The sequence below is a fragment of the Anguilla rostrata genome, chromosome 14 (genome assembly GCF_018555375.3).
Source record: "Anguilla rostrata isolate EN2019 chromosome 14, ASM1855537v3, whole genome shotgun sequence".
NCBI lineage: Eukaryota > Metazoa > Chordata > Actinopteri > Anguilliformes > Anguillidae > Anguilla > Anguilla rostrata.
The window spans coordinates 9,052,371-9,064,461 of NC_057946.1; the positions used below are offsets into that span (position 1 = coordinate 9,052,371).

Genomic DNA, 12,091 nt, shown 5'->3' on the forward strand with positions numbered 1-12,091 from the left:
AGCGCTGTGTGCCGACTTTGATATTTCAAATTGGCGAGCCTGCTGGCGTGGGTTTATTGCACCATACATCACTGTTTCCTCAGGGGTATGAGGGAGAGAGAGAGAGTCTCCACAGCTCCAAGAAGAGTCTGAAGGGTTCCTCGATGAGCATGAAGAGTCTGGACAGCAACATGAACAAGAAGAACAAGAAGAAGAAGGATGAAGAGGTCATTGAAGATGGGCCTCGTAAGGGAGTCTGGAATAGTATAATTGATTAATTATGTTTTTTTCACAGACCCATAGTATTCTCTCTCTTCAATTTATGTGCGCACTTCATGCTTACACTGTTTGAAATGTGTAGAATGTTCTCTTTGTAGGTCTTTGTAGTGTAGGTATGTGAGCATCGGAAGCCTTCAATGTTCCACTGCTATCACTCGCTGGAATTTAATCAGCTTTTATCCTTGACTTTGACCTGCAAGCAAACGCAAGTCTGAGATTTTTTCTGCATAAACTCAGTGTGGCGGATTTGTTTTAGTGCTAGCTGAAGGACAAATGTTGATTGAATCCCAGCCTCAGTGTACCATGTAATACATTGCTAATTGTAATTGAGAAGTCAGCTCCAGCATATCAAGCTGAAATTTGTCTGTCTGCAGTTATCCCGTACCACTTCACTGTCGCCACCGGGGTGGAGCGCGACGCCAGCACCACGAGCCGCGTCTACGTCATCATCATGGGGACAGACCAGGTTGAGACAGACCGGCTTTGGCTGGACCTGCCAGATGAGAAGAAGTGCTTTGCCGCTGGCTCCCTCGAGAAGTTTGAGATATATGGCCTCGATGTCGGGGAGATCAAGAAAGTTGAGGTGGGGCTGGGTGCTAGTGCACGTTCGGAGTTCGGTATCACAGTGGCCATGAGTTCTGCTGTGCTGGGGCTCGTTTCACAAAAGCGATTTGGAAGGATTTTCACTCACAGTTCAAAATATCTTGTCAGAATTATGTACGTTTTTTAAAAAACCATTTACTTCTGGAAAGTAAAAAGAAAGTAGCCTACACTCTCCAGTATTTAGTTCAGAGAAAGTGTACTTTAGGCATATCATACATTTTAGGCATAAACTTCTGTTTTGGGAAGGGTTGACAGGGTTGTGCAACCGACAGCTTCCTTGCAAATGACAGCTTTCTTGGGTTTGCCCAGCAATGCAATGGAATAAGAAAACCCTCAATCTAGATTTGTCCGTAAAGCCATTACACATTATAAATACTGATTTCATTCAGTTTCCTGAGCCCCAGCACAGACATCAACGTCTGTGCACCATTTTGTCTCCCAAACGTCCTTGGTGCTATTGATAGTTCACAAATTCCCATCAGGGCACCGACTGTGAACACTTTTGTATGTAGAAAAGGGTACCACTCAGTGAACATACAGTACAAGCGATATGTGATGCCAGTTACAGAGTAGGCTATTAGATTCTGTGGTTAAATAACCCGACAGCACACACAACAGCTACATTTGGAGGTAACAGTGGGTAGCTTTAATTTGAATATTACAAATAGCAAAGAGCCTAAAAATGATACAGCCCATGTTGCATTTAAAAACTGTGTTCTTCATTAGTACACTTGGCAGTACACTGTATATACTTATCTGCATGAACTTATCTGTTTAGGATGAAGTCATAGATGTAGGCTGTGATAAATAGCAGTTTGAAAATGTAGGAGAACATTACCTTGTGCCAGATTTAAGTTTCACTGAACAAAAGAACCACTGACTTATGTATATATTAAACAAAAAGAAGACTTACATCAATAATTTTGAGAGTATAATAATAACAGGGTAGCATTAATCATAAAACTGAATCACTAACTATAATTGCCTTTGCTCACGGTAATGATTAAACATTAGCCAGTATAATTTTACTGTGTATACCAGTTGATACACAAATTTACTTTTATTAGACAAGTTATGGATAATTTATGAAATTATTTTTTCATAACATGAATTTAACATAAATTTAACAGGATTTAACAGCATTTTCATTCCCAAAAGTTACATTTGAGCAATTGTCCATGTACAATATATGTAATTTGTGTTTTAGAGAGAATACATGAATTATTGATCAATGCTTTTGTATTTAGTACACTGTCTATTTCATTTCCCTTCAATATTTGTCAAGCTATGTGGAATTATTTTTTTTATGAAAGTTAAAACTGATATGGATAAACGTTTTACTATAGCAAGTTATGTATGGTCCAATTCTACAGGGGTCAGTTATACAGCAATCTTTTGCTCTATCAGTCCGTATGAAAATTGGGAGTAGCTGCGTGTAAGTGTCATATTGTCACTGTTCGTTATTCATCGCCTATATCTTCACCTATAGAAACACTAAGCTCTGAGCTCAGGCTAAAATATTCTGAATTTTCAGTGATCCTCAAGATGAATCCCAGAGGTCCTCAGAGTAAAAATCAATACACGTGGAGGAAGCTTCAATAGCACAGTGTAATCCCTGATGATTGAGTATGAGTGGTGTACATATATTACACCTAGGCTGTGTCTGAATCTCACTGAGCCCTCACTGAGAACACACACACACACACACATGCAGGAATGCCAGACTAAATCATGATTAAAATGAATAGGTTTTAATACAGCTTTTTGATTTGCTGAATGCCAGGTATCACCACTTACATTACCATCGCCACATAATTCTACAAACCTTGAGCCCTGTCTTTGACTTAGAGATTAATCATCCATTACGCTCCTGTGGTTAGTGGCAGAGCTCCTCTGGGGTCAGTCCATGGACCCTCTGACAAGTGCAGCAATGAACTGCTGTCAGTGTCAAGTTTTGTGCACTGTGATTGGCAGGTGGGCCAAAGCGTGGGTTTAAACACAACTCGGACGCATAAATAAGAGTTGACCTGTGACTCTCCGCAGCTGGGACACGATGGAGCTACACCTGAGAGCTGCTGGCTGGTGGATGAGCTGTCTGTCGCCGTGCCTACCAAAGGGGTCATGTACGTCTTCCAGTGTAAATGCTGGCTGGCCAAAGACAGGGGGGATGGGCTGACGGCACGGGTGTTCAACGTGCTGGATGCAGACAGCGTCACCATTGCCCAAAAGGTAAGCAACTGCAAAAGGCCCTTAGGCAGAAGTGTAAAAATGCAGTAAGTAAGTTTAGTTCATTTTGGTTTCGCTTACACATTTTTGGATGTTCAGGGTTGAATATTGTCAATTATTTGAATTACAATAACTGGTTATATTATATTAATTATATTATTATACCAGTTGTATGATTATAATTTTCTGAAGAGTACTTGAAACAGACACAAAACAGACATTGTTTTGGATTCATTCTTCTTCAGAGAATGATCCTGCTTCCTTTTCAGATGGCTGGACTGAGACTGAACTGGATGTTACTGTTGCATACTATTATGATATCCATCATATATTATACTTGTACTTTTTCACTATTTTTACAGCCTCCCTATATTTATAATTCTATTTTATATTACATATTCTATTATATTTATAATATCTATCACATGTATCATGTATGCAAAGCCTGATTTGTGAAGGTGAAGTTGTGTGATATTAGATTTTTTTCATGCCCTTGGGAAAGTGTTCTTCCCAGAGACCTGTCTATGTACATCCTCTGAAGATGCATTTACTGTATTGCCATATTTTTCCTTCCATGTTATTTCCAAGGAATTAATACTGAAACTTATTTATATTATTAAGTCCCTATAAACATGTTTGTGAATTGGAAATTGTAGTAGTAGAGAGAATGGATAAGGGATTTTGATTGCAGTATTTCCTTCCTACAGGTTATCTGTCAGGCCACAGTTGTTACAGGGGATGTTCAAAATGCAGGGACAGACACCAATATCTACCTGTCTCTATTTGGGGCCAATGGGAGCACAGAGGAGATCCTTCTGCAGAAGAATGAAGACAGGTGACAGTCCTCTGACATCACACATGCCAGCAGGGGATAAGTTTAATGTTAGGGCTAATCTATAAAACTGTGCGATCTCATGATTGAAGTCCATAAAAGCTGTCAGTTTGTGTCCATGTCAATTTATGCTCAAAAAGAGCTCTTAAAATTGGCAGGGAACATACACAGGTACGGGTAAGTGAGTGCGATTTTTGCAGCCGTTTTTGAAGGTTAATTAATGTTGAAACTCAATGAGCAGGGACAGTTTTTTTGAGCCGTGACGAAGCCCCCAATTGACAGTGCAGAACCCCTTTGCGTTCCAATGCTTCTTAGGTTTGAGAGGGGCCAGGAGGACACCTTCAATCTGGAGATAGACGACATCGCTCCGCTGAAGAAGATGAGGGTTCGCATTGATGGGACTGGAAGCCGTCCTGATTGGTTCCTGGACAAGGTTGGAATTGATATTATTATTATTAATTACATTTATATAGCACTTTTCCAGATGCTCAAAGTGCTTTACAGTGAAGGGGAACTCACCTCACCCACCACCAATGTGTAGCACCCACCTGGGTGATGCACGGCAGCCATTTTGCGCCAGAACGCTCACCACACATTAGCGAAGGTGGAGAGGGAGAGAACATTTATTTAGCCAATTAAATCTGGGGATGATTTTTTTAGTGGCAAGTTTTTGCGAAAGCCAGATCTGGGATTTGACCAGGACACCGGGGAACCCCCTACTCTTAGCGATAAGTGTCATGGGATCTTTAATGACCACAGAGAGTCAGGACCTCGGTTTAACGTCTCATCCGAAAGACGGCCAAACACTGTACAATGAGAACCAAATATTTTGGAATATATGGGAATAAAAGATTATATGCATGGTGAGGGGCCTACTGTTTTACTAGTTTACCAAACCGTGATTCCTAAAGGAAAAATATCTAGTTTCAATCACTGTTATGTACTGTAGAAGTGATGTAAATGCATCTAATGACAGCGTGATCAGAGCTGTGCATGATCATTTCTGCAATGCGGGTCTACCACTTTTCATAGTGTTTATCTAGATTGTATTTGTAGTAATTTGGCTTTTGGGCTGATGAACACTGAGCACACACTTGAAGAGGGTCATAACTTGTGTTAAAAATACAAAAGACGGAGATGACATAACATTGACATACTGTAGGGAAGAAGAATAACAGAGCTCCAAGGCTGTCCTGCTGATTAGAAAAGTAGGTCATTAATTATGTACCAAGATCACTAGCTTGTCAGTTTTGATAAATTATCGTGCTCCTAAAGACTATTTATTGTTTAGACTCGTTTAGCACTGAGGACACATTTCTCAATGGTTTCCCCACACTAAAACTGGTCTGAACAGTTAAAAAAAAGTCATGAATTAATATGCACCAGAACAAGCAGATGAGCTCTAGTATGGATTATGAAACACTGTTATTTAAATCACCAATGCTGCTGTGAGCTGGGATTTTAGCTACATGATAATCCTTTAAAATGAATATATTGATGTGACGTAATGGGTTTTTGCCCAGGCATGCCAACATTTATGTATGGCATGCTGATAATGACATCTATTTTTATAGAACTCGGGTGAAAATGTGATTTTAGTCGGAATATAGTAAGGATAGTGTGTGTGTGTATGTGTGTCTGTCTGTCTGTCTGTCTGCCTGTCTGGATGCGTGTTTCTGCAGATCATTAATTTAAAGCCATGTTGATTCCTGCCCTTAAAAACAGGAAGTTTTTAAAATGAGCTGCTACTTTAGGCAGAGTGGATGTAGATTAATTTCCATGTGATAACGGTTAAGACAGGATAAATCCTCTCTGTTTTTCCTTATGGTTTAGTTGCCAGATGGCCCACTGTAAATACTAGCTAGCAGGATGAGACCCGAGACTGAATTATCAACCCCTGTAATTAGCCATTTGTTCCAGTATGGCTCCTGTGCCCTTCCCCCTCCCCTCCATGCGTCTGGTCACATCTTCCCAGGCTGGGGCCTAATGGTCTCTCCTTCTTTATTCACACTTTTATTAGAAATTGCAGCTGTGTGCATGAGATTTGAAAGCAGACATTTCCATCCCTGCTAACAGTATAACCAACTGCCCAGGGTCACCATTCATCTCAGTGGTTCGGCGCTGCAAGCGAGAGGGCGCTTACTGCAGTATGTCAATCAAATAACACTGGAGAAACCACATTTAGTAGAAATGTTTCATTCGCAAAATTCAAGTTAAAACCTAACATTTCTTTAGATAAACAGAAAAATAATCCGTAGTACCTTACCATACCATTTTACTCTTATCATTTTGATTTGTGTCTAACTAAAGTTGAATTAATATTCTGAAGTAAACTACTGATTATTCAAATTTATTTTAAGTTCTCTGGGAAGAAGCCCATGGGCATTATTATTTTGGTCAAACCATGCACACACCCAAGTCTAGACTGTTTTATGAATGTTTTTTACATTCAGCGAGCAGTTTACCTATGATTTTTATTGCATTAACCTTGGGGTGACTTTTACATACTCTATATTTGGCCACACGCATTTTCACATGGCTCTAATGTATTCATGGCATTGAATATAGCACTGCTTTGGCTCCAGATCATCTTGCGGAATTTGACCACGGAGGAGGTGTCCGTGTTCACCTATGAAGATTGGTTGTCCAAGACCAAAGGGCCCAAGCGGACCCTGACTTGTGAGATGGCTGCTGTGGTGGACGATGAGGAAATGGTGGAGAGAACGACCTATATCATACAGGTCAAGACCAGTGATGTCACAGGTGGGTCCAGCGTGTGGAATACACAGTATATTGTAATGTGCAGACCAAAGCTTCTGCTTGAGTTGACCAAGATCCATAATTTTATTAATTTTTATTATGATATGAACACTTCTTGCTAGACAATATCAGGAAGAATATTTTTTTTTTTGCAAAGCTAATTAGAGAAGGTTTTTGCAAAGCTAAATTAAAACAGGACTAAAGTGATTGAATAAAGAAAACCTTAAGTGCTTCCCCAGTGTTGTATGAGGACTGCTACCACCTTTAAAACAGGCAGGCAATGGGGAATACGAAATAAAGACCCCTAAACTGACAGCCAGCCCCACTCCAAAGCGTGTCCTCATACTGTCTGTAGGTGAAAGCAGTTTGGACACACGTGACACGAAGAGTCAGGCACTGACGCATATTTCATAATACCTTTCATCCTGCCAGTTTCATCAAAATTCAAACAGCTCTCTTGACTGAGAAGTGCTGCATTCTGCATTTCAATGAGACAGCACCATTGCTAAATTAGCTGTCACTAACAGTACCAAAAGCAGTTCTGTTTAGACAGTATATGCTATGAGCGTACACACACAATCACACACACGCACACATATACACACACATGCACCCAAACACACACACACACGCACATACACACACCCACATCACGCACACACACGCACACACACCCACACACACACCCACAGCACGCATGCACACACACACACACACACATATACACACACGCGTGCGCGCACACGCACACACACACATATATGCCTTTCAGGCATGTTGGTATTGACCGAGGGGACAGCGCTTCTGCACATTCCACCCTGCCAGAAGACAGGATCTGTCCTGAGGAATTCTGTAGGGAAATGGAGCATAGAGAGGGTGGAAATGCAGAAGGATTCTGATCCTTCACTGGTAAAGGTTATTTCAGCTTGGAGGTAATTGGCAGTCGATGGAATGAACAGAATGAAGGAATACTTAATGGATGGGAGCACTCTCCCCCCTCCCCCCTCTCCAGCTACACCACACAACAGAATTAGAGGAAAACAACCTCTTCTTCTTTCAAGGCGAGAAAAGCGTTTCCTGCAGCTGACGGTTCATCAGAAAATATCATCACATAGATCATTTAAGCACATATTGTGGCTCTTTTTTGTGATTGTGATTACAACCGTGCCTTTTGATCATCATTTAAAAAATAACTGGATTTTCCAGTTGGAGATCTTTGTAAGGGGAATATTTTAATCAAGCGGGTGTAATGAAGATGTTGTTGCTGTTGTTTGCCCGTGTGGAGTCTGGCGTGCTGAGCATTTCTGCTCTTCCTCATTTCAACCTGGGCGTCTGAGAGGCTCTGACTGGCATCACACATCCCCTCAGGGGCCTGTGCTTATATGTAGATCTCTCTATCGCTGTGACTGTAAAGCAGGAGATACTGTGCAATGTGCTTTCTCGGGGTGGGAATCTCAGAGTAACTCACGATATGATGCTATCACGATACATTTCCCGTGATACGATAGTATCACGATACAAGTGATTCCTCGATGCGCGATACATTGAAAGACACATCCTGATACATCCTGATATCTGTGTAACTGAAGAAGAAAGAATACCCCCAGGCAAAATACTTTTTCAAAAAGCGTGATTCAATCATGTGCTGTATTTATTCACTACATTTGGAAGGATTAAATACTTTGTAGTAACTCAATTTTTAAAAATCTGTGCAAATTAAGTTTAACGGGAAACCCTAAATAGCTAAATAAATTACAGCAAAAACAAACAAACAAAAAAAAAAAAATTGCTATGTGAAATCTATCTAAAGTTTCAGATGGTGCATACATAACATTTATCAACAGTTTATGTTGAATATCTTAGCTACATCAACACTGAGCTAGCTAAGCAGTTTGGTGTATATATGTGCCGTATTTATTCAATTTAGCAAGTGTTATCACATAGGATACCTAACTATCCATGATATAAAACATATGGTGAGACTATTTTGACCTGAAATCAAATTGAATTTTAATACTAAGTTACACGAGTGACAGCGAACCTTGCTTAAACGAGAGGGACTAGATTGAGTGTCTGGTTGCTAGGTAGCTAGCATCTGTGGTTTGCAGTATTTGCTGAAATCTTGAAGCAATGTTTCCATTGTATTGTAAACCAATTTTTATTACGAGATGCCAGTGGTTGTTTTCTGGATATTACTCTGACCCTCATGTGCTGCCAGGGAAACGGCACTTCTCTTGCTAATTGCCTTTTAATTTTGAATGCAAAAAGAAAATAAATGTTTTAATTTTTTAAATAAGTTTAACAGTTCACAACTATGGTATAAACAGGATAATCCATGATGAGACATGGGTTTATATGATTTTGAAAGAGGGTGATTCTTCACCACCACGTCATGCAATAAAACATAAAGATAACATGCATTATAAAATGTATGTTTAAATAAAATATCAATATTATATCGTAGAAAAAAGTTCAGCAATACTATGCTGTAGCGATGTTTCCCCCACCTGCAATAATTTTCCTGCACCACCATCTTAGATGTGGTTTTACAGTCACTCTGCCGGTGGAGAACTTAAAAAAATAGCAGCTGTAAATCAATAAAGGTTTGCAGCCATCTTTAAAAAACCAAATAATCTAGTGTTACTACTATGGTTACTCTGGTAGTCAATGAAAACTGAATAATATGGTAACTCATGGATTCACCAACACCATTTTGACAGGCTGTTGGGTGTATTTATTTATTTATTTTTGGGGCTTTTTAATCCTAGGAACAGGGGCCATGATCGAACAGCTGCACGGAAGGAAACTGTTTTTGCTCTAATCTGGTCTGGGGGCCAAAATAAGGGGATAAAGCCACCAGTGTAAAACAAGGTTTTCCTAATCTGAAGATTGTGCCCTTCTTCACTGAGACAACTCATCTTCTGTTGCATGAAATGTCTCGGTGCGAACGTGTATCTACTTGGAAGACTCAGTAATGCAGACAAATGGGAATACAGGGCTTTTTTTTGGTAATTCCAGCTATTACACATCTTATGCCTTGAAGGGTCTGGATGACCCTTGACCCCACCGTTTCCTGCAGAGCCTGTCGCCCAGGGCTGTGTTCCAGTTCAGCTCAGAGCCATCTGCTCTTTCCACTTTGATGGTTTTCAGCATGTAATATGAATGTTCCATGGTCCCTGGTGCCAAATTCAGTAAATGTGCAACTTGGCAGAAGCGTACAGTTGTGTTAATGGGTGACAAATGTGTATTTACTACCTACTAATAATAACGGCATTGCACAGAGCATACTCCGATTACTTTCTGTTTAGGGAGGACATTATTTATGGCAATTGTTATGCAGTTGTGTTAGTCTGTGTGTATAATCATGCATCACAGAAATCATCAATCACTGTAAACATATGAAGACCGTACATACCGGGCTACTGCATATTTTTCGCAGTTATTAAACCATATAACAAGTAAGACACACACATGTAGAGAGCAATTAACGGCTGATTTGTGAGGGAATTATTTGCCAAGTCCACTAGGGAGAAAGCACTCTTTAAAGAGAAATGAGGAATTTCATATGTAGCTTCATTCCCCTCCCCCCCCTTCCCCGGACAAACAGTAATTACAAAATTACTGTACACTTGTTAACTTGGCATGCCAATCGCATTGTCTGAATGGTTGCTCCGGCTCCGGATCATTTTAGTGAACTCCAGAGCAATCCAGCAGGTTTTATACATTAGAGCTCCTTATCTGTATTCATGGGAGTCAACATTGCTCAGTTTTTTTTTTTTTTGTTATTTGAGTCTTGTGATTAAAATGTAGTGAAACTACAATAATAAATAAATGCAGAGTATGTGTTGACTTTTCTTGGAAAAGCCATTTTTTTTGCTTAATTGCTGTGCTGTGATATGCAGTAATCATTAATATGATTGCATAACAGTAGTCACCGAAAGCTGTTTTTGTCTTCATGTGAATTTTTCATACAGTGCAAGTTGGATGAAAAAAGGATAAATAGAGTTAATTGAAACCAACAACAAAAAACTGCCAGCAAAATGAAGAATTTTTAAATGCGTTCCATTAATTTCTACCTGGGAAGGCACCCTGATGATAGGGAGTTTCTGAGGCCACTGGCTGCCAATACTAGTGCCATGTCTGTTCTCATTAAAGCCATGCCCTGATTGAATTGCCTATTATGGTTCAGTGATATAATATGTTATACAATAGCTGACTGTTCATTGAAGTGATTTGTTTTGTTTGTTTGTTTGTTTTTAGAAATTAAATTAACAACGCTGAAGATAGGGCCTGTGGCCATTTAGGTAATAAGAAACCATAAATTCAGTGAAATACAGGGTTGATCCAATCACCCCAAAACCACATAAGTGTCTACAATCACAAAAACTCCATCATTCCAAAAACCTGGTTAATGGCAATACAAAAATCTCCTCTGTCAGTATTCATGATGCAATAAAACCATAAAAATGAAACAATAACAGAAAAAAAATAAAACACTGGAGCAAAGAGGAAATCTAATCTGCTGTTATTTAGAGGGAGTTTTACACAAATAGAGACACCTCGTTTCATTTGTTGCTCAGGTGGCTTCAAGCACAAATGCAAATGTGATTTGGGAGCAGGAAATGTGAATGGGAACAGCGATAGGTAACAAAAGAAATGTACACTAATTAGAAACTCTGATCATAAAAGTCTTAAACTCTGAAAAGAATATAACTGAAAAGAGCTTGGCCTAACCGGCAAAGAATTAAAAAGGTGGGCCCCATAATTACAATCAGAGGTTTGATTTAGTCCTGTCTCTTGTGTTTCTCATATAATATTCCAGTGTTGATTGATTAAGGGCTGATTCATTTCTGGATTTATAGACCTCATCACATCAACTCTTGTTAAAGATGAAACCCAACTCATTGTCTTGTCCTTTGAATTGCATGTCTGTAGGTATATATATGATTAGTCTGTGTGAAAGCACAGGGGCTTAATAGATTCTGTTTTCCCAGGGCTTATATTGCATTGTTTTGCTGTCAAAATTTGAAAAGTCGGAATACAAGAGTTGTGAAAATGAACTTCATAGCAATAGCACAGGAATATAGAGAATGACAGTTGCAGGACAAAGTTGTGAAGTAATCATATTAAGATTGCACTATAAGGTCGATGTCTAGGTTGCAAATATTTAACTTCTAGTTTAATAAGTTGTTCACTGAGCACATGACTTATGACAGTTCTCTTCCTTGGGAAATATGCTGCCAGAATAACTCTGCCCAATAGCATTGTGTGCTCTGGTCTGACCTTTGCTTAATTAATAAACTGTTGCTCAGCTGTAACTCCCTGAAACACAGCACAAAATCCCTTCTCTGGTTCTATGCGTATCTACAGTTGAATACAGTGTAGGGCAGAGCAACAGAAAATCCTGTTTTA

The 12,091-nt window shown here is 39.6% G+C and overlaps 1 protein-coding gene across 1 annotated transcript in view; it reads left to right on the forward strand.

Annotated features, from left to right (window-relative positions):
• Nucleotides 1-12,091, forward strand: part of LOC135239639 (lipoxygenase homology domain-containing protein 1-like) — a 55,883-nt gene that overhangs the window by 36,472 nt on the left and 7,320 nt on the right. The window contains exons 36-41 of the mRNA XM_064308456.1: nucleotides 84-225; nucleotides 633-841; nucleotides 2,905-3,090; nucleotides 3,795-3,922; nucleotides 4,235-4,352; nucleotides 6,505-6,682. Of these exons, the coding sequence (XP_064164526.1) occupies nucleotides 84-225; nucleotides 633-841; nucleotides 2,905-3,090; nucleotides 3,795-3,922; nucleotides 4,235-4,352; nucleotides 6,505-6,682 (961 nt within the window). The remainder of the gene's footprint in view (nucleotides 1-83; nucleotides 226-632; nucleotides 842-2,904; nucleotides 3,091-3,794; nucleotides 3,923-4,234; nucleotides 4,353-6,504; nucleotides 6,683-12,091) is intronic.